This window comes from Pteronotus mesoamericanus, unplaced genomic scaffold, assembly GCF_021234165.1.
Source record: "Pteronotus mesoamericanus isolate MK-2021 breed Mesoamerican mustached bat unplaced genomic scaffold, CSHL_Meso_final contig_75, whole genome shotgun sequence".
Lineage (NCBI taxonomy): Eukaryota > Metazoa > Chordata > Mammalia > Chiroptera > Mormoopidae > Pteronotus > Pteronotus mesoamericanus.
Window position 1 is genome coordinate 10,893,618 of NW_026555249.1, and position 22,475 is coordinate 10,916,092.

The 22,475-nt window shown below is 42.0% G+C and overlaps 1 protein-coding gene across 1 annotated transcript; it reads left to right on the forward strand.

Moving 5' to 3' along the window:
- Positions 1-2,397: 2,397 nt before the first annotated feature.
- Positions 2,398-21,807, forward strand: RIMOC1 (RAB7A interacting MON1-CCZ1 complex subunit 1). The gene is made up of 6 exons (XM_054583978.1): positions 2,398-2,699; positions 5,881-5,987; positions 8,195-8,338; positions 9,445-9,576; positions 10,460-10,574; positions 17,102-21,807. Exons 1-6 carry the CDS (start codon positions 2,600-2,602, stop codon positions 17,383-17,385), a joined length of 882 nt encoding a protein of 293 aa, XP_054439953.1. The 5' UTR covers positions 2,398-2,599; the 3' UTR covers positions 17,386-21,807.
- Positions 21,808-22,475: the final 668 nt, after the last annotated feature.

Sequence of the window (22,475 nt, forward strand, 5' to 3'; positions counted from 1 at the left end):
CCCACTGGTATAGACGCAGCTCCCCATAGCCATGAGCTCTCCCACAAGGTCTGGATTTCTATCCCAGCGGATTTCCTTCTCTCTACTATTCCTCTATTCTCACCAGCCAACCCATTATGACTCCAGTCCCTCCTTATAGTTAATAATTCTTCCTATCAAATTTTCCCTGTTCAAATTACCATGTGGTTTCTCTCTCCTGATTGAATCCCCAGACTGGTACACACCCCTACTCTTCACCTGGATTTTACTCATCCTTTAGGTTTTAGTATCATTTTCTCATAGAAGCTTTCTCTGATGTCTCAAATCAAACTATATCCCTTTCCTTTTTATTCATAGCATCTTCCACATTTTTAAAATCATGCACTTCCTGTGATATTATGCCTTTGTCTTCCCCCAAAAGATAACAATCTCTAGGAGGATAGTGATCATGTTTATTTGTTGCTATAGTGCCAGTGCCTATCATAATGCCTGACCCAACAATGGGTCATTAAATTAAAAGGGAAGTAAATGTTTAATGAGGTCCTATTACATGCAAGTGGCTGGTGGCAATGAAAAAAAAAAATAGAACTCAAATCCTGTTCGCGGGGGGGTTGGCAAATTTATATGAGAAAGTAAGACCCATCCACACAAAAAAAATATAAAGCAGGCAAGGGAAGTTTCCAAGAGATGACATAAATTGGAAGTACTAGTAATTCAGAGGCAATCAAGAATTTTATTTTTTAAAAGATTGTATGTTGTTATATAAACATCCTGAGAAATTAATTTCCTCTTAGGTAACGGGATTTTATCTATTAGGTAGAAGTGTGGAGGAAAATGGAACAAATGAGATCAGTTATTTATTTTAGAAGATACTTTGGGTAGATTCATAATGAGTTACTAATTCCTGTCAGCAGTTTTTTAAAATGTAGCATATTATTATTTTTTCTATTCATGTAGGTTTCCTGAAGTAAAAATAACTAACTATAAAATTGGAGAAAATTACTCATATTTCTTCTTTTCTAGGGTAGGTGTTCTTCGGCTTTAAGAACTTTGTTGAGTGTGCGTGGGTGAGAGCTGGCTGTTATCTGTTGATGTCCACAGTCAGACAGTCTTCTGGGTAGATGGTTACTGTGGCATGATCTTGGACAAATCACAGAATCATGTATTCTGGAGTCTGGAGGGGTTAACAATCTCATTCTGTCCTGTTCCTTCATCTGGAAAGGAGAGGTTCTCCTGTACACTCTCAGATCCCTTCCAACTCTCTGAAGATGTGCACACACTTGAGAAATCAGTTGAGCAATAATTCCTAGTGTTGAGTATGTTTCCTGCTGAAAGTCCATGGTGCTTTAATGCATCAGCGGAACTGTAAATTTTATTTAAAATACACAGTAAAGTTTCGCATTTTTCTGAGTCAAATGCTTATTAGCTTCCACTCTTTAGCCCACGTGGATCATATAATGCAACTTTCCTGGCCTTCAGCTTTCTGATTAAAGAATAATGTACTGCCAAGATAACATGAAGTTTTTCTTCAATTAATGAACATTTTCTGAATATGAATTACGTACCAGGCACTGAGGACACAGAATTAATACATAATTCCTGTCCCTTTGTTTAATGTGAAGAAACTGGTGTTTCAAGATCAGTTTGAAAGACGTTGTGGTCAATCACTTACACATCACAATACACCATTTCTTTTAGTATAAATAAATAAAAAAAGACTACCTTCCATAAGAACTAAGATAGAATGGGGATTATTCAAGATGTACTGTGTCAAATTGTAAAATGGACAAAACCGAGTTAAGGATTTGTTCGACCACCGGTTTGAAAACAGGGAATGCAAAGTGTTGACGAGGGGCTTTTAAACTCACAGAGGAGAGGATGCTCTTTACACTCAGCGAGCGCTTTCAGGGAGGGTCTCGAGATGCGTAACAATAAACATTTTTCCAAATGCAAAATGTTGGTATTATTGCACGGGAGTCGGTCAAAGTACATTAAACAAGAGCTAGCCAATGCAAATCAGACATAAAACAAACCCAGCTGCTAAAATTAAGTTTTAGAAAAGCGAAACTCAACCACGTAGACTGGGAACTTCCACTAGTGTTCGGAACTCTCCACCCAATTACTTCTCGGCGGCTTGGATGAGCTACAAGAGGGGCATCATCAGGCTTTCCATTTCTGACCAGCAGATGAGAATTAAGCACCTTCCTCACCACAAACCCAAATCCGACTTCCCCCCTCGGCTCCAGTCCCAGGGACCGCGCGCTATCCGCCCACCCAGTTCCTCCCAGCACCCCGTGGAGAGAGCGGCCTTCCCATTGGGTCAGCGTGGGATGGACGTCTCCGATTGGCTTAAAGGAGGGGCGGGGGAGAGGCGTTTCCCGACGGCACACCCGCCCCTAAAGCCTCCCTGCTGCTCAGGATTGTGGGAGGGAGGGGAAGTTCCAGGAAAAGAAAATACCCCGGAACGCCCTTTCCGGGCCCGGGTCTGCTCTCCTCCGGAGCCGGGGTCCTCTCCCCACAGCCGGGCGAGCTCCGCCCCCACGCCGCACCCGCTCTGAGGGATCAGGTGACCACCGGCCCGCGCGGTCACGTGGCTGGGGCGCGCCTTCGCTTTGTGGCCATGGCGGCCGCAGGCTCCAGTGTGGTGAGGCGAGTGGAGCAGCTCGGGGACCTAGCTCAGGCCCACATACAGCAACTCAGCGAGGCCGCTGGCGAAGACGGTGAGGGAGCGGGGCGGGCGGGCGAGGGAGCGAGCGGACAATGTGCAGAGCTGGCTCTCCGCGGCCGTCGGGGCTGGGGCTGCGGCCTGTGGTCCCTGTGCGTCCCGCGCGCCGTCGGTGGTCCGGCTCGCGGAGCTCCCAGGCCCCGAAGCCGAGGCGTTGGCGTCGACGCCGCGTTTTCATAATCTAGGAAAACTGCTTACAGCTCAGATCCATGCTTTCATTGTTTCGGTAGCCACTGGGGAAGAGGGCAGAATCCGGATAACGACCCACGAAAGTTTACGCGAGTGGTTAAAGCTGATGACAGCGCGCGGGCGGTGGTGGTCTGGGGCGCTGGAAGGCGCTGGGCGAGTGTGACTGTCCCGCCTAATGGCTACGTTGTGAATTTCTGTCTTGTTTGGGATTCTCAGCTCAGCTGTAAACAATACGCTACGGACGAGCTTTACCTGGTATAGGGCACACGATCCTTTGACGTGCACCGTCTTAATTCCCACAGGGCTGTCTGGATCAGAAAACTTCTTTTGGAAAAGTCCAAGCAGTTTCCTTAAGCCAAAAAAATAAAGTAAAATAAAAAAGTCGAGAATTGCCTCGACTTCTGGTTTTAAGTTCAGTTTCCTTTTATTCTCAGCTGCCTGTAGATTTTACATGATTTCTGTTTTGACTTTTGAGCCTTTACTGCAAGACAGATCGGCTTTTAAATTCTTGTGAACGCATTGTGATCACACTCATAGGAAAACAGTAATGAGATATCTGTTTACCCAAGTGATTGAATAAAGAGTTGGTGAATTTATTGAATAGGGCCTGTGATGAAACAGCTCTAGTTCTAGTGAAGATTATTTGCCGAATTATTTTTTTCTTAGGAGCATGTTCTTCAAAACCCACAGAATGCCCAGAAGCTGACCTCTTTTTCGGTTTGTGGTAAGTGAATCCCAGGATTCACATGAATAGTTAGTTCATGGGCAGCGGTAGGTCTCACCTGCAAGTGGATCTAAGTTACTTATAAATAAGCTATTCAGTGACCTCGCCCCGCTCCAGCTCCACTGAACCCGTCTGAAGAGATCAAAGGTTTTTTATTCACTTGTCCTTGAACCCAAAAGCCATTCACCTTTTCTCGTGGAAGAGTTATTTAATCCAGGCTAAAATGAAGGCTGTAAGTCAGTCAAGTGATAGATATTCGTGTTTGGAGGCTTTATAGTTATGAAAATTTACTAAAGTGAAAATGATACTGGCGCATATTGTGAGTCTTTAGTATTACTGGCATGGTTTTCTTATTTTAAGAAGTTTAATAAAGATATGGTCGTATGTGTTTGAATTGAAGTTGGCATTCTTTTCCCACACAACAAAATTAATATACATTTAAAATTTGTCCAGTAATGTAACAACTGTATAATTGTATTTGGTTACAGGGCTTAATAGTTATCGTTGGGTTCATCACGTTAGATCAGATACAGCCAAATATCCATTGAGGAATGTTTTCCGTTCTTCCATTTTTGTTACCTTATTTCTCCCTTTATAAGCACGCTATGTTTATCGTAGGGAATTTTGCCATGAGATGGACTTTTTCCAGAAATATGCACTTTTGTCTTGCACGTCATCATTTTTACTGCATTTTTCGAGTAAAAATACTGCATTTCATAAAAATTTTCTAAAATGTGAGCTATTATTGCTTCACCCTCAGTAATTATGCCATGAATTCATGTGAGATACACCTAAAGTGAATTCGGTGCAGGTCTTACATTTAAAATAATCCTACAGATTATGAAGAAAATGTTAATGCAGTCTCTTAAACACAGGAGTGTCGTGTTCCACACAATTCCTGTTCATGAGAGATTCTTTTTTCCTGGGTTATTCACCTGACACAACTCTCCTGGGCTGAGGAAAGACGGGAGGCCAGTGCTGAAGAAGAAATCAGGCCAGGTGAATAGTGTGCCTCACAGCAATCAGAATCTGGCCTGGATACAGGTGAGGCCTCGCCAGGGAAAACAAGGCCATCCCATGATTGACCGCAGGCCTAACCAAGCCTGGCGGTGCTTTCGCTCCTGCTCTGAACGGCTTCCCTGTCTACAAGTGCTAGAGGCTGGATCGGCTGGGCCCGGACTGGAAGGGCCTGCACCCAGTGCTCGATTTTCTGTCCATCGGCCAGTGAGGAGGAAATTTTATTTACCTATGTGTGTATGTATATTTATTTCCGGAAGGAAGTACAGAGGGGCAAACTCAGGGACTTGAATGTCATGATGGTGGGCATTTCCAAATTTGATTACATGAGATAGTGCAGAAAGCTGGGAGACACCTTGGTGTGAATGCTTTGTGGTTAGGGAGGAAAAATTCATGAGAAAAGGTGAAACCATAGAAGCGAGGGGAATATGATGTTGAAGGGAAGAAATTAAAAGACCATGTAAGGGGAAGGAAGATATATCAGAAGGCTTTAGTTCTAGCTCTTCTAGGTTTTGAAAGGATGAAGTAACTTATTCCATACCTAGGTTTTTTAAAGAAATAAAATATGCAGATGCATTATATAATTTTAATTCTAATTGCTATTTACATAAATATGTAAATACAACTATGATAGAGTTATAATTGAGTGCCAATATTTTATGAGACATTAATCAGGCTCCTTTGGAAAATACATTTATGAAATTTTAAGTTTTCAATGGAAGCTCTTTCTGTAGATTGATTATATATTTGTACTATTCCAGAAAAAATTTTAAATTTATTAAACATTTTACGTGTTTAACATCATAAAAAAAACAGTATGAAACTACAGACTGAATTTAAGAAATGACAGCTGAACCTAGAAACTTTTCAGTCTAGCATTCCGGAATAAATTTCCATGGTAAATTAGCTTAATTAGGATTGGGCATCATGTTATACTTGCTTTACATAAGATACTATTACTATCATGCTGCTTCTCCAATGCCATAACGTAATTTTACTTAATCATTTCAGATACATAGTACTTCAACAGTCTGAAACTATGTGAAGTAATTGCCATGTTCATTTGTTTTTTTAATTTGTTGATTTTTTTTTAGAGAGAAACATTGATTTGATGTTCCACTTCAGCATTCATTGGTTGATTGTGCCTTGACCCGGTCTCAAACCCACTACCTTGGTGTATCTGAACCATGCTCTAAACAACCTAGGTACCGGCCAAGGCTAATCGCCATGTTTTTCTCTCTTACAGATCACTTTTTAATCCGGGCCTCTGCAGCTCTAGAAAAATTGAAACTCTTGTGTGGAGAAGACAAAGACTGTTCAAATCCATCCAGTCTACTAGAACTTTACACACAGGTACTGAGACAGATGTGGCTTCTGACATGTTAAGGGGCCAGATTGCTTAATTAGATGGTTGAGTCCAACATTTAAGTGTAATGAAATCAGTTTATTCTCTATCTAAAGGGTTCAGTTTTGTTCAAAAACTATGTATAAAGCATATAGACTTGAAACTGAGGCAATATGCAAAGAAGATTTAGTAGATGTATGTTGATAAGAAAAGTCAGGATTAAATCTTGCTGATACCAGAATTGCTTCCTTTTATAGTAAGTAAGCAAAACAGTACTACATCCTATGTCCAAGGTCCTAAAGGTTATTCAGAGGAAATGGAGGATCTATAAGGGCCCCAATTATTTTTTCCTGAAATTCTCATTTCCTTAGGATTCCCTGCTATTGTCATGCAAATCTATGTTTGTTCTGTTCCCCCTTTTCCCTTTTTTTTTTTTTACTTTGCTTTCAAAATCAGGCTTCTGTATGGACAAGATCTGTTTTCTTGGTTTTCTCAAATGCTGCTGAGACAAGTGGACATTAAACATTATTTCGTTATAGAAACAGACAGACATACAGCATCTTACAGTTGCTAGAGGGCTTCATGTGCCCTTACTTGATAGCTCAGGGATGGTAAAGATGAGGTGGTAAGAGAAAGTAACTAATTGGTAGCTACGGAATACGCATGGGGAAGTAAATAAGCATAGAAATGCAGTCCGTGATGTTGCGATAAGCAGGTGTGGTGCCCTTTGGAAGCTGGAAATACTGAGGGGAGCACTAGGTAAAGGTGACTGTCTACCCACTGAGCTGTGCACCTGACACCAGGACATAATGAAGATGAAAAGGCAAATAAAAAAGTAGAGCAAACATTGGTAAGCTTCCAAAGTACACTTCACAGCATTCAGATGCCTGGCACTGTGCTTTCTGTTAGGAGACAGAGAAGGTGGTTTCTGCCATCAACCGTCATGGTCAGATGAGCCTGTAACAACTACCCACAAACCCCTAAGAGCTGCCGCAATTTGGCAGAACCTGGCCTGGCTTTCTTTCCTTTCAGAAGGCTCCCTGCGCTTGTCTCATTTGTTTCCCATGAGAGAGTTCTAAACATTTTTATTTCCAAGAATAAGGCAAAAGCCCCTAGAGGTGTAGATTTATATTCTCCAGACCCCCTTGTACCCCACTTGGTTCTGAACAACAGGTCATATTTTGTAGGTTGGTGACCTCGGCCTTCCTGGCTTAAGCCTCCTGCACAACAACATTTAGCACCTCTGTAGTATGCTAGGTGATGTTCTAGGTGCTTTACATGTTAATTCATTTTATCCTAAAAGCAAAGAACTTTGAAAGTCATAGTCCAGTTCATGTTACCAATGAAGCAACTGAGGTTCAAAAACATAAAATTGACTTGTCCTTTGGTTAGTCAAGTGATTAATGGTAGAACTGATACTAGAGCACAGCTTTGTTGGTCTTAGTCCAATAGACTCTAAAAGGGGATTTGGGTAGTTTTAAAGTACTAGAACGGAGTGTCTTGTATTTAGTTAAGAATGCTGGGGTCTTTGCATTTTCAATGCGTAGTGTTGGTGATATGCTGCCTTTGTTTGGGGGGGCGGGGGCAGGATCCATACCCCTCAAATGTTGAATCTGCATTTGGGAAAACAAATCCTTTGAAAATTCAGTTGACAAAACTAGAGATGGGGATGTTCATTTGATACAGCAGCCATCTAAAATGTTCAGAGTATACATGTATAAAAAGCAAAGAATATAATTCTGCTTTTCATAATTTTTTATATGATTAACTTAATTAAAACATAACTCCATTTTATTTTTTGAGGGAAGGAAGATTAGCACTAATTTATGTTTTTAGTAAAATAGCTATGAAGTTTTCCATAAAGTTCATGTCAGATTGTATTTACAGCTAGACATTTGGCCTACTTTTCAAATTTAAATTTTTTACTATGTATTGAGAGAGAGTGAGACAGAGAAACATTGATTTATTGTTCCACTTATTTATGTATTCATTGGTTGGTTCTTATGTGCCCTGACCTGGGATTAATCCCACAACCTTGGTACATTGGGACTTTGCTGTAACCCAACACAGATAACCTGCCAGGGCTTCAGATTTAAGTATTGTTCTAGAAAACTTAAATGTCTAGTAAAATGTCTATATATGTGCAAAGTTAAACGGTTGAGAGTTAAAAATGATTGAAATCATTTACAGATACTTGTTTTCTCTTACATATCAGGCTATTTTGGACATGACATACTTTGAGGAGAACAAGCTAGTAGATGAAGATTTCCCTGAAGACTCTTCACAGAAAGTAAAAGAACTGATCACTTTTCTTTCAGAACCAGAAATTTTAGTTAAAGAAAATAATGTGCATCCAAAAGTAAGTTTTACACTCATGAATGATGGTGAAGCTGCTAATTCTTGCCGTGTGGGCTGCTCTTTAGCGTCTGTAATTTTTTCTTCTTGAATACGCCTTTGTCTCTATTTTAAATTAAGTTTGATGGAGAGATTTATGAGGGTTTAACATTTCACAACGGAAGTGTTATATTTTAGGAGAGATGTTTCAGAATATTTGCATGATGGAATTGTATTTTAATTACAATGCCTGATCATTTTCTAAGCACAGATATTTGCTATTTCTGCTCTCTTCACTTTTGCAGATACTGCATTTCCTTGAGGATCTCTAGTAATTTAATTAGCACATCTCTTGTCCTTTTTACAGTCCTCATCCTCCTGGACATTTGCTGCCTTTCTTCCCACGGATCAACCTAACCCTCCAGCCCCGCGTGCTCCTCCTCTACACCTCTGAGAAGTCTTGCCCTTTCCCCAGCATCTCCCCTTTCTCCCATCCTGGAAACAGGCACCCCCGAGGACGGCTCCTCGTCCCCTGACAGCCTCTCTTCTGTCTTGGCTTCACAGTCTGTGTGTATACTCTCTACTGCCATCTCTGTTCAGACGGCTCCACGATTTCTATCTCTAGCCGTGGCTGCTCTTTCAGGGGCACAATTTCTCATCTCTAACCGCCTGCTGCCTCTTTCCCCCAGATGTCTTGTGCCGTATGTGTTTATGAGGGGATGCTGCCTGGGAACAAATAATCTCAAATTTCAAATGACACAACACAGTAAAAGTCTGATTAAAATAATGTTTGTATATATGTATTTTTATTTTATTCTAGCAATAGTAGAAATAGATATTGTTTCAAGTAACATGTATTTCTGAAAATTTTCCTTTTGAATCAGATTATGGAATATTTATAGTTCAGATATATCAGAATTTGCGACTAAAATGTTTAAAGAATATTTTCTACAAATATTCATAAGTGAAGTATTTTAGTTTTTATGTAATAATAGCTTTCTGTATGTGAAAATAGATAAATGAAGAGCAAGTTTTGTGAAATGAGAGTGATTTTAATCTCTCAGTATTTTGAACTTTGATTTTTACAGACATCAGGTTTTTCTTCTTAGCTGTGCCTTTACTGTGTTTCAGCACTGCGACTTGCTTGGGGACGAACTCCTGGAATGTCTCTCTTGGCGACGAGGAGCCCTGCTTTATATGTATTGTCATTCTCTAACCAAAAGGAGAGAGTGGCTCATGAGAAAATCTAGTTTGCTTAAAGAGGTAAAAAGACATTTCTCATATATTCTTGATTATGGACATTTATAGGTTTCAAAAGGCTGTCCTAGGTATAGTGTTAAGACTATTGGAACGGAAGGGTCTGCATTCCAGGTCTTTTGCTGTGTAATCGTAAACACATTGGAATTATTGTGAAGGTTAAGTAAGATAACATGTGAAAGCCCTTGTAAACCGGAAAGTTCTATAAGCTCAGGGTTTTTATTTCTTGAAATACAGTATAAGGTAAATCACTGTTAATTTTTAAGCATACTTTTTGGCCTGAAGAAAGCAAATGTGGTTGCGAGCCTCTCTCCCCGATAGCAGATAGATCCTGAAGAGTTCATGTGACTGCTCCTGGAAAATTGTGGCTCCCTGATTTGGTTGGACTCTTCTGACCAGATCAGTAGATCTTACCGTTGTCATAGTGCTGTGTAATAGCACCAGGGGGTCTAACTTGGGTTGATGGCATAGGCCGTTTACATGGGCCTGGAAATGAGAGGCCACACTTTCCGATGTGGAAGTCTGAGCATGTCATTTCTCAATTACAGTAAGTGCATACATAATAAATTGCTGAACACATTCTAATTATCCTTTCTCTGATCACATTTTGACAAGTATATGACTGAATCATGTATTTTTGGTTAAGGATTTTTTTTTTCTTTTATACCTTTCACAACTGGAGGATATGGTGGGTTACACTTTATAATAATATATATTATAAAAGTTTTGGGGTGGTGGATCCTTAGACCATTGAAATGTAATAGCCATAAGACACATCTATATATGAGCTCATTTTCTCTTGAGTAAAGAATGGGGGGAAAAATAGCATTTGAAATTTCTATAGCTCTGCGTATAATACTTTCAATCTTTGGCTTTGACTTCCATTTAGTACCTTGTTGATGGAATCAGTTACTTGCTACAGATGCTAAATTATCGGTGTCCTACCCAATTAAATGAAGGAGTTTCTTTCCAAGACCTAGACACAGCTAAGTTACTGAGCGAAGGTAATGTCATCTCTTTTTGAAGTTTTTGTTTTTTAAGCTTTTTAAAGTATTAAGAAGTTTATTTTATTTCACACTGATTTAAGTAAATTTCAAGTTACATCATAGACAAAAATAATAAAACAGCTTCTAAAAAGTCAAAGATATTCTTGTATATGCTGCTAGCATCTTTGTTTAGTAATTTTGGGAGCATTGTATATCATGTTATATACTTATTTTTGCATCCCCCATCTTCCCAATCTGGTACCAGGTTCTGCTACTTGTAGCAGAAACTAGAAGAAACTTTTAAACAAGACAGAACTTGACTGCCCTTGTACATAAAAAAGATCCAGAGCTGGTTATGTCGGCTCCGTGGTGTCGTCAGGTTCCTATCTTTTCCTCCATCATCTTTGGAACCAGAGCCCTTTAGCTTCAGAGGGAGGCACTTCATGTAGATTACCATGTGCACAGGACTTCCCAGAGCCATGCAGGATGCCGCGTCCATTCTCGGTACCCCAACACGCTCTTGGAGCACCTTCCATCTTACGCATGTCTGAGCCTACAGGAATGGCAAAGGATGCTTCTTTCACTCAGGTCTGCTCCTTTGGAGCAACCTTCTCAGAAGTTTCTTACAACATGTACAGCACTTTCATCTATATTTCACTGGCCAGACTTGAATCATCTGGATTCATGTAACTACAAAGGAACCTGGAAAGTATAATCCTTAACCTGATGTATTGCCATCCCAAATAAAATTAAGTCTCTTTATTAAGAAAGGAAGAACAAATATTGGGTGGCAACTGTTAGCTTCTGCCACAAACATCTGCAAACTTAAAAATGTTAAGACTGGGATACGGTAAATCATCTGGGTTTTAGACTGAGGTGCTGGAGGGAAGAGCCACTTATTTTTACCATCTCTCTTTACAAATGGAGGAACTGAGGTCCTGATAAACCATCTGTACCTGTTCATGGTCACATAGCTGGCAAGTGAAGTACATGATCGTGTGTGTAAATTTTCTTTTATACTTCATCTGAAATTTTGACAAGGAAAATAAAAAATGGGAAAAGGAGAAAACTTCTTAGGGAAAATTTTGTTTTTTTTATTTTATAAATACATTTTAATTCTCCTTTGTTAGCTTCTGTGAACTTTTCTATTAAAAACATTGCATGGGAGAAAAAGCATCGTACGTTATTAATAAACGACTGGCTAGTGATATGCAGAAGTTTTTACTTTCAGTTAATTTGACAAATAGCTTGTCTTACAGAAGTTTTATTGTGAATACAAAGTGCTCTTTTAGCAGGCATGACACTTTAACAAACACGGGGTGTTTTGATTTATTTATGGGACGTATTTATTCCAGATTACTAGTGAACTGACTAGTTGCATTAAAAATGGCTTTTCTAAAAATCTCCTGATGCAACTTTTTAGATTACTTTAGAAGAAAAAGTGGGGTAGGTACTAAATCCTATTTAGAAGCAAAGAAAGTGCCACAGGTCACCTGTTTCCCTTCTCCCACTTTAGTCATAAGGTAAGGTACTCTTGTGGCCTGAAACTTTTTCTCCAAAATGCATGTGATCCTGGTATCTTTTCTTAGTCATAACTTGCACTAGCCCTGGCTTTTATTGCTTCTATAATGGGAATCAAAAGGGACAGAGGAGGGCCGCTTTTTTCCAGAAGCTCAGAAGACTATATTATGTCCATAGTGGTATTAGCATAGTGATTCGTTCTCTCTTTCCTGCTGTTGGCCTCTTGCTCTCACCTAAAGTTGTTGGTTCCGGTGTAATTCATCTCTCTTTAGATAATTAGAAACCAGCAAGCCTGCTTTTCATAGGCTAAATTATTCCTAAGTTTCCGCTAGCGACATTCAATTATTTTTTTCATTTTTTTTGTTAGCCAGTATAAAACTTAATTCCAAAAAATCCTTTATGCTCATCAGGGAGAAAAGTTCTGTATGAGTCATCAAAATATTTTTGTAGACAGATCTTAATGATAACTTACAAATTTTAGATAAAACTCAAGGCAGTATATACTTAGTAAGATTTTTTTTCTTTTTCTAAAGTAGTATCATCATGTCCTTTGAACATTACTTATATGTCACTAAATTTTTAGCTTTTAAAAATTACCAGGTAATGCATTTAGTAAGCCTTTTTACCTCATCTCTGAACCTCATTCCTCTGTGTGTTCTTTCACAATTAGCTTTGTCGGACTAACCTGGAGTTACATAGTTAAATACTGTTTAGTACTGAGTTTCGCACACCCTGGGTTTATGCCCTTTTATACCACTGAGGACCCACCACCTCCTTCCATCTGCCCTTCTGCTCTTCACTTACCCCAGAAACTGGACTTCACATCCCCTAAAGCAGCGGCTCTGAAATGGCATTGCTGATTACCTGGGTCGCTTGTTAAAAATACAGATTTCTGTGTGCCATCTGCAGGTTCTAACAACATGTGGAGTGCAGGAGTCTGTTTTCAGTGAGCCCGCATCACCGCGATGCAGCTGGACTGAGACCTCGCCGCCCCCAGGGATGCCAGTCTGCCCGCCTTTTTAACGTGAAGGCAGCCTTTCATCCTCCCTCTCACTTATTCTCCCTCTCCCTCTGCATGTCCCACTCTCTAGTGTGTTCTAGGACATGCACAGGGCAAAGTGAAATAGTTTATCAAAGGCCATGCTGACCATTAACCAAAAAAAAAAAAAAAAAGGAAATTTTGTAGCAGCAAAAAGACTATAGTTACAGAGTAGTAGGTTCCTTGAGGAAGTAGAGAGGAAGTGCTTAACTTTTACTTTATTCATCTTTTTTTTTCCTTTTTTTAAAACACTGCTCATCCTTTAAATGCAGTAAAGTTTAATGCAGTGGTTTAGCACAGTCTGTGGATCAGCAGGGTCAGCATCACCCTAGGTTCTGGGGCTTTGTCGTAAGTGCGAATCCGTAGACCCAGCCCCACACTCGAACCTGTCATTCCGGAAGTGGAGGCCCAGCAGTCAGCATTTAGCACAGCCTCCTGGCAACTCTGAAGCAGGCTAAGGTCTGAGGACCATGCTTTACCATATAGCCATTCATTCTTGCCCTGGTAAAAGTCTTCCCGTAGGCTGTCTGTGTGCCTTGTTCAGCGGTCACTCCTTGGTACTGTAAAGAAGGCTGGGGGGATTCATCGTCCAGGGCCCCTTGGGACTGGAGGACTCATGAGTCGCAGCCCAGAACTCCGTCCCTCCAATTCCCGCAAGCACCCCTGGTTCCACCCTGTGCCCAAATACCCCAGCCAGCCCCCTCTGACTCTTCATCCAAACTCAGCCGGGAGGGACTTCTGTCACGGCCGCTCCGCAGTCGTGCTAGAGGAGCTCAGAGATCCCGACCCACTTTCATTTGGGGAATTCTTTCAGATGACACACAACAATTATTTAGGGCCACACTGCTGAGGAGCTCTGGACAAGGGCCAGAGACCGACAGAGCCCCTAACGGTTGTGCTCAGGGGGATGTGCCAAGAATGAGGGGGTGTTTTCCAGTTGCTGGCCTCCGGTGCCTGGCTAGGGATGGCCGGATGGCTGTGCAGGGCACACTGCGCTTCCTCCTGGCCTTCCGGTTGGAAGCTGCTACAGAGAGAGCGAAGGCTCCTTGTGGGTGGTGCGCATCGCACCGGGCCAGCGGCTGCCTGAGGGCCTGCATACCACCTACCACGAGGGCTCCAACAGCGAGGGCGTGCAGTGGGTCTTCCAAGTACTTGGGCAAGCACCCTGTCATCGGGCATGAGTGACCTGTTGGAGTTGGCCAAGTAGGCCGCCTGCGTCGAGGTGATCCTCGTCTCGGATGCCAACACCTTCGGTGTGGAAGGGCGCTGCACCCCGCCAGCCCCCTGGGCCTGTTCTGCTGAGTCCTTAGCGCCTTGAGCAGGGCCTGCTGAAGGTGCGGCTGTTCCCTGCGCACAGCTGAACGCATTGCTCTGCCACCTGTGCGAGCACCGCGTGCGTGCTCAGCGACTGCCTGCATGAGCAGGCTCAGGACAAGTATACTTAGAACACCTTTTTCTGCGGCAGCGGCACCGCCACGTGACCTCTGCCCCGTGGGGCTGCTGGCCAGCGGCGCTCTGTGCCCCGCCGCCTTTCTGCAGGACGCGCGGACGGCTGAGTCAGCTCTGGCCGCGCAGCCTGTGGAAGGCCGCCTCCCCCGACCTGCGCCTCCCTGTGCGGCAGGCGCCGAAGACGCGCTGAGACAGCAGGCCGGGGGCGCCCGGACGAGGAGGCCGGGAAAGACTAGTTTTAGAACTACTTTTACCTTTCGCTTTGGTATGCCCCTCTGGGAATTTCTGCGATTCCAGGTTCGACAATTGCGGGGGTCACTGAGGGAGTTCAGAGCCGTCCATGTCTATGCCGTTAAACCAGCTAGGCTGCCTTTCTCAGATCCTTGGAAACCAGTTGAATTCTGGAGTCTGGCCCAATCCGGGTGGTGCGCATACCTGGGAAGGCAGTAGCGTTTCCTTAAACCTCCTAAGAACTGGGATGAAGGTGTTTCCTTGCAGGTTAGAACTCTGTTGACTGGGCTGTGCAACCTCCCTTCCCCCCAGCCTTAGTCAAAGAGACCCAGGCCCCGCAGTCCTCCCTCATCGGACTCCCAGCAGAGAAGTTTGAGCTCTCCGCCAACAGCCCCAGGCCAAGATCTTGCTTCACCCACGTCGACCACACAGTACTACATCCCTTTTCTTGCCTCCCAACGGGCCACCGTCATCAAAGAAAAAAAAGCCAAAGACACCGTCGCCTCCTGGTGGTGAAGCGAGGTAGCACCATGTGCAGTTCGAGTCGGGCTATCCATGGACCTCTCAGTGCTCCGCGGAGTCCCCTAGCACCTCCCTAGCCTCGTCTTTGCAACAAGACCAGGGACTTAATCTAAGTAATCCTCATGGGCTGGGCCCTCTGCGTCCCTCTCCTCCCACATGGAACAGAAGGTCATGATGTTTAAAGCAGAGCCAGAGGGAAAATAAAGAATGACGCCAACTTGGAGTTGGCATAAATTAGACCCCAAGCCTCTGGCCAACGTTCCCACCCTTCCCAAGTGGCTTCACTTTGTGGTACTGACTGCAGCTCCTCCCAAAGCTGTAGCCTGCTGAAAAGTTCAACCTCCCCTCCGCTTCTGCTTCTGTCTTTCTTCCCTCCACCAATCTTCTTACGAATAATTAGGCAGGGTGTAGGTTCACAGACATAAAAAGGATATGCATTCAGTGAAGTGCTGAATAGAACATACAATTCCGAATAACATCTAATGATGCATTCAGCTTTGTCCTCTGAGTTTTCTGGTGTAAGTATGAAGGAATAAAGTAAAAAATGATTGTGTAATATGTATTGTACTTACTAAGTGAATGTTTTATGCATAGAAAGTATAAGTCATATAGCATAGCCTTATCATTTTCATGGATGCAAGCCTCAGAGTCTGCCTTAAGTGATTATTTCTTTTATTAATATAGAACTTTAATGAGTCAGCTCTTCCGCTGAACCTGTTCCTTCTAATGCTACTATTTATAAGCCATATTTGAGCTGAAGTGAAGGGGATAGCTGTAGGGACAAATTCTGAGACTATAAAAGCTTGCAATAGAGTTAAGATGACAGATGCTATAACAAGTTTTGAAAGTTGAATTTTTCTTCTATTTTTGTGTCTCTAGTACCATCATAGTCGTTTCTGAGTAGCCCTATTAGGTGAGCAACTGAGATTATGATGCTCATTTATTCGAGGTAAACTTTTCTAATCACAAATACCTGTACATTAGAATAAGTAATTTATTTGTATTTTAGTGGCTTTAAGAAGTTAACTAGTTATATAGGTTTTATTAGTCAACAATTTATACCCAGGTCTTTTTGATTCTAGGTCTTTCTACCAAATTAATATACTTTGTATGCCACAAATGTTTAATTATATAATTGCCTTATTCCATGATAAGAATGCTTTAACTTTTGATGAAAATTCTGCATGTATTCATTTTCCTAGGAACATAAAACATCTTAGATATAATTTAACCTCTTGACAATTTAGAATTACCTAGCTTCTCAGAGCCATGTTTGTACATGACAATTTCCGTAGGCCCTTGTAGAACCGTGGGTGTAGGAGGTGTAGGGCACTTGACAGGAACTGTAGTATCAACTCTAGAGTACACCGTAAATCAAAGGTGTGTTCATGGTGGCCGTCCAGGAGACTCTGAGTACTCAAATTGTGTGCAGAATTTGGGGTGTATGTCCTAGGGGAGTTTCCATTGATTGGATTAGATTCTCAAAGAGGCCTTAAAGAGAATCTCAGAAAGGTTAAGAACACACTGATCTAACTGATGTTTTTACAAACTTCTCTGACAATACTCTTTTGAAGGATGAGGGAAGAAATTCACCTCTTAATAGATAAACTATAGAGGTAAAAATTAAATGGGGATTGCACTAGCGATATTTGGCTTTTGTAAGTGTAACTATTAAATAAGGAAAAATGATTGCTGACATAAAAGGGATTTATTAGAGTTTTAATAACCAGAGTTTCTTTGTAAAGTTTTGAATTCTAATCTCTTCACTGAATGACTTTCCCAGGAATATTTAGTGACATCCATTTGCTGGCTATGATGTACAGTGGAGAAATGTGTTACTGGGGGTTGAAGCATTGTGCAGATCCACAGCCAGAAAGCCAGGAAGTGAGTGCCGGTGGTTCTGGAGCCAGCTACGCTGCACGCAAAGAACCCTTGGATTTCCGAGAAGTAGGAGAAAAAGTTTTGAAAAAGTATGTATCCGTTTGTGAAGGACCCCTGAAGGAACAAGAATGGAATACAACAAATGCAAAACAAATTTTAAACTTCTTTCAGCATCGCTCTAACTAGTAAGTTTGTCTAGTCTTTTTCAAACAGAAAAACAAAAAGACCCATGAAATGGAAACGTTCCAGGAAAGAAGACACATTGATACTGAATTTAAGAATGTCACACTACTTACAGATGTCCAGCGTGGTTACCCTTTTTAAAATGCTACCACCATATTTCCTTATATATTCTTAAATCTATGAAGGAACAGTTATTTCATTTCTAAAATGGCATGTATGCTATTCTAACTCAGCCTGAACTATAGATATCCTATAACTAACACTAAGGAGGAATCCAATTTAGCTTTACAAAGATTTTTTTTTCTGTTGCTTCAGGATTTGTTTTGTTTTGTTTTGTTTTTTATTGTGGTAAAATATAACAAAATTGACTATATTAATTATCTTTGATTATTTTTCTATCTCTGCATCATGAAGCCTGCTATGCTTCAAAGGTTAAAATCAAGTAACCTCATTGCTTTAGATATAAGCTACAAATAAAAATTGGCAGAATTATGACAAATACTCAGATTCCATTGCCAGAATAAGATAAATAGTGAAAGCCTTCATAAGAGAATTGTTTAATTATTTTACCATGTATTGCTAATGGCATTTAAATTTTTTATCCCTCCTATTAGGTACTTTATAAAAACTTAAAATGATTCTGCTGTTTAAAAAAATATGCGTGGTTTATCAAATAAGTAATAAAAACCAAGTTTGGTCAGTTCACCATTAGTCCACCACTAGCCCCTATGTCTTTAAGGCACATCTTTTCATGTGTGTTGAAATGTCTGTGTGTTTCTGTCTTTCCTGGTCGGGCGAGTGGTAAAGGCCAGGGAGCCCCGCTGCTGTCTGGCTTGCAGGCCTCCTGTCGCGCTCCACACCAGTGGCTCCCTCGCGTTCCCTGAGCACTTCCATGGCCACGCCTTGAATGTCACCATCCTGAGTTTCTCTTTCTGAAACCTTAGATTTCAGTAGCATGATCATTCCCATCTGCCTAGCGCCGTCACCTCTTCATTTTCATTCATTATTTTCTCCTTGACTCTTTCTCAGTTCTTCACAGCCTCCCCTCGTGACGGCCCCCTTTTCTCCTAAACCATCAGCCTCTTTCGGATGGTCTCCCTTGCCTTGTCCAGCCTCAGGCTGAGGGGAACTGAACGTTAAGTGCCCTCCGCAGGCTCCCGGACAAGGGCCTTCCCCTGGCCTTCAGCCCCGTTGCTCCGCAGGCCCTCAGCCCTCCGTCCTGTCATTCGCCATTTCTGGATGCCCAATGCCATGCGAAGCGCTTGCAGCCCTTGGCAGCGGAGTCGCTCCAAGTGTCTCGCCTCCGGCCATGGAGGGGCCTCAGTGTTGGCCTTTTCTTTTGACTGGTGTGGTCCCTCTCCTTTTCCGCTGGGGCTGATCCATACTACCAAGGTTCTAAAGAGGTCTGGTTCCATTTGCTAGCTCTGCCCTCCTTACTCCCACCCTCCCCGCCTTTTTCAGGAGAGAAGAGCTAGCCTGCTTCCTCTTGGAGACCGCCCCTGCCCGCTGTCTCCTTCCTTTCCCCTGGGTCATCTCTCTGCCCACCCTGAGATACTGATCTTCCCTAGAGTTTGTCCTTTTTCTCTTTTTCCCCCCACTTCTTTTCCTTCCTCCTTTTTACTTATTCTAAATACTTGTGCAGTGTCATTCATAGCCATGGCTGCTTCTACACCTTTAATGTTAGGCTCACTCCTGAACCTGTGCTTGATTCCCAGCTTCCTTCCTGCTCTTTAAGCCTTATTTCCAGCTGCCAATTAAATGTCTTCACTTAGATGTCCCATAGTGATTTTAAGTTCAGTATGTCCAAACCACTAATCCTCTTTCATCTAAAATCTTCCTGTTCTTTTTTCCTCTTTTTTTGATCTCCCGCAGAGCAGAGCGCTGCCGAACACCGTGACCCAGTTTCCGCCTCCCTTCCCCTCACCTCTGCAGCTCACCCTGTGCCATCATGTTCTAGTCCAGTGTTCCTCATACAGCAAAACGCAGGCTCCTTCTGAGAAGCATTAGCCTTCCCAGAAAACCTCTTGGGACGAGCAGAACCCCCTTGATCTGCCCCCATCTCTTTGCTTATCCTTACACAGCTAAGAAGACTTACTTATGTTAACAAGTGTCTACTATGAAAATGCCTTATGCTTTCTAAATGTGAAGATTTAAATGATTTTAAATATGGTTTTTAGACCCACACACTGTCCCTCCCCTACTCTGTTTTCGGAGCATCTCGATCAAGCACAATACTTCCGGTTCTTCCCCACGTGCTGCGTGTGTTCCTGAATATCCTTGCGGACCGGGAACGCTTCACCTTTCTGTGTGGCCCAGTGATACCCACTTGTCCTTTAGGACTCCACTCGCTCCAGTGGTGCTGAATCCATATGGCTTTTTTCAGCCCTTTCCAGGGAGACTTAGATGCTCCTTTGCTTCTGTTCATGTAATCTTGCCCTCCCATGTTATCACAGGGGTTGCATTGCTTTCTTGTTTCCGTTGTGACCCAGTGAGCTCTGTATTTTTAAAATCTTATCTTTATACACAATGCTTAATCAATGGTAGGTCATTAGTCAAGTTTTTTGAATTAATAAGAGACGTGATTCTAAGTGCCGAGCTCTGCACAAAAGGATGGCTCTGCTGCATTCCACACTGCCATGCCCTTGCACCAGAGGTCGACAAGGCAGACAAGGAGAGCGCTCCTCAGGAGTGAAGTATCATGAGAGTTAGAACCCAAGAAAACGAGAACTTTCTCTGTAAAAGCCTGGAACTTCCATTTTTGCCTTCATGATCCCGTGAACCACTTGGGCCTCACTGCTTGGGACAGTTGTGAGGGCACTACTGGGTGCTTTTTGTACGACCTTCCACCCCCACACAATTGGAGGATAATTTGTAGGCCATAGCAGTGATAATGTAATGCTTTTTACTCTAGCATATTACAAAACAGTGAACATTTAACATTTTGTATGTTAAAGCCTGCTAAGTGAATTCTGTTTCATTTAGAATGGAGTAACTTCCAGATACCACCTAAGGGCAGGCCTATACTCACTCAACAACTTTTATGTGCCTACTACCTACCAGGTCTTGTCCTAGGCACTGAGGATGTGCAGCTTTGTAAAACACCCTGTTTCAGAGTTTGCATTCTTGTGGAGGAAGTGCATACGTTTGAAGAAATAAATATATGGCCTGTTAAGTGATCAGTGCTATGAAGACTAAAGCAGGTTAAGGGACTAGTGTGCCTGGAGAGGAGTGGTATTTCCAGGACCTGTCCGCTTTAGCATTTGTATCTGCAAATGCCACCCCTTTGGTTAAAGGCCTTGGACATTAAGTACATTCATAAAGTTTCTTTTTCTTATGGAAGCTCTGATACTGCAGTAAGAAGTGAGTCACTGCATAAGACCTCATCATTTTTATTACATTTAAAGGGTTCTCCAGTGTGGGCTTTACTAACGGGTGAGTCTAAAGGCCTTGGTGCATATATTATACTTAGGGCTTCTCCTTTTGGGTTCTCTGTTACTAAAACTTAAACTCTGCTAACAGATTTTTTCATAATCCTTAAATGTGTACGGTTCTTTCCCTGTATAAATTTTCATAGGTCAACTAGGCTTTGAGACTTAAAGGCCTTCCCACTTGGTGCATTTATAGGGTTTCTGGTTACTGTGAATTGTTTCATGCTGAGTGCCAGCCTGCGAACCGAAAGGTCACTGGTTCGATTCCCAGCCAGGGCATCTGCTCAGGTTGAGGGCCCGGTCCCTGGATGGGGGTGTGGGAGAGGCAACTGATCCATGTTTCTCTTGCACATAATGATGTTTCTCTCCCTTTCTCCCTTTCCCCCTCTCTAAAAATAAATAAAACTTTTAAAATGAAAAGACAAAAGACTTTCCCTTACTCCTTTGCATTCCTAGTCATGGCTAAAATCCCACAATAAGATGACATTCCTACCTTTACAATCCCACTGTGAATTCTCTGGTGTTCATTAACGTGGGAGGTGTGCCTGAAGCATTCTCAGATTCATTTTAATGGCATTTCTGGTAACTCCCAGCTGGTTGACATTAGTTTCAAATTGCTTATCTTTCTCCACCTTTCAGGGTTCCTTTCTGAGGCTCACAGAAGGACTCCCATCTGTCATAGAATCCAGGATTCTGTAGTTCCCTACTATTACTCTCTTGTATTATTATTGTTTTGAAGATGTAATTGGCTTTATTAATGGATTCATGAATGAGGAGCATTCCATCTAGCAACTAGAAGGGTGCTCCTTGTATTTTTTAACACTACAAGATCATATTATGGAAGTATTACATTAGAAAACATTTAATGTATCTACAGTTAAAGTATGTGTTATGTACTCATGCTGGTGTTCTTTGCTGTTTTTTGTTTCCCTACTAGTGAAAATTTCCAAATAAAATGTTTTGGAGCATATAATTTTTTTTTTAAATAAAACTATGTTCCCACATTTGTATCTTGTTCTTTGTTATCTTTATGTCTGGGTGTTGTGTGAGAAGGAAAATGTTTATCATCTCAGTTTACTCTTGAGGTCTGAATGTTATTTCTTCTGGCCCTAATAATTTTCACACAGGAATATAGACTCTGGAACCAGAGTCCTAAGGTTAAATTCAAGCCCTGTCATTTCCTAGCTGTGTGACTCTACATAAATTACTTAATCTTTCTGTGCCTTAATATCTTATTTAACATAGGAAATACAATAGTATCTGCCCCACAGGTTCTTGAAGATTAAATGATCAACATCTAGCACATGGCAAGAGCTCAGAAGAGTGATCACTATTATTTTCCTTACTGTCTAGTTCTGTGTATCAGCATGCCTTGTTCATCATGCTGAAAACTGTAATACTCATCAACCAGAATAACTGAGTGACAAACCCTTCTGGCCAGGGAGCAGTGGACTTGCCACGTCCGCATGTGGTGCTGGCCATTCTCAATGGAAGGCAGAGGTCAGAGAGGAAAGCATGGGGCTAGATGGGCATCTCAGAATGTTTGCCATATAGGTGTGGCCAGAGGAAAACCTACAATTTTCAGATTTCAACCCTGGCCTCCAAATGTGTGCGTGTGTGTATGCACACACAGTTACCAATTTCTACATTTACCAGACAGCCTGA

Coding starts and splice junctions, on each gene's coding strand:
- RIMOC1 (XM_054583978.1), top strand. CDS start 2,600: ATGGCGGCCGCAGGCTCCAGTGTGGTGAGGCGAGTGGAGCAGCTCGGG. Junction 5,988..8,194: donor TACTAGAACTTTACACACAG/GTACTGAGACAG, acceptor CTTACATATCAG/GCTATTTTGGACATGACATA. Junction 9,577..10,459: donor AATCTAGTTTGCTTAAAGAG/GTAAAAAGACAT, acceptor ACTTCCATTTAG/TACCTTGTTGATGGAATCAG.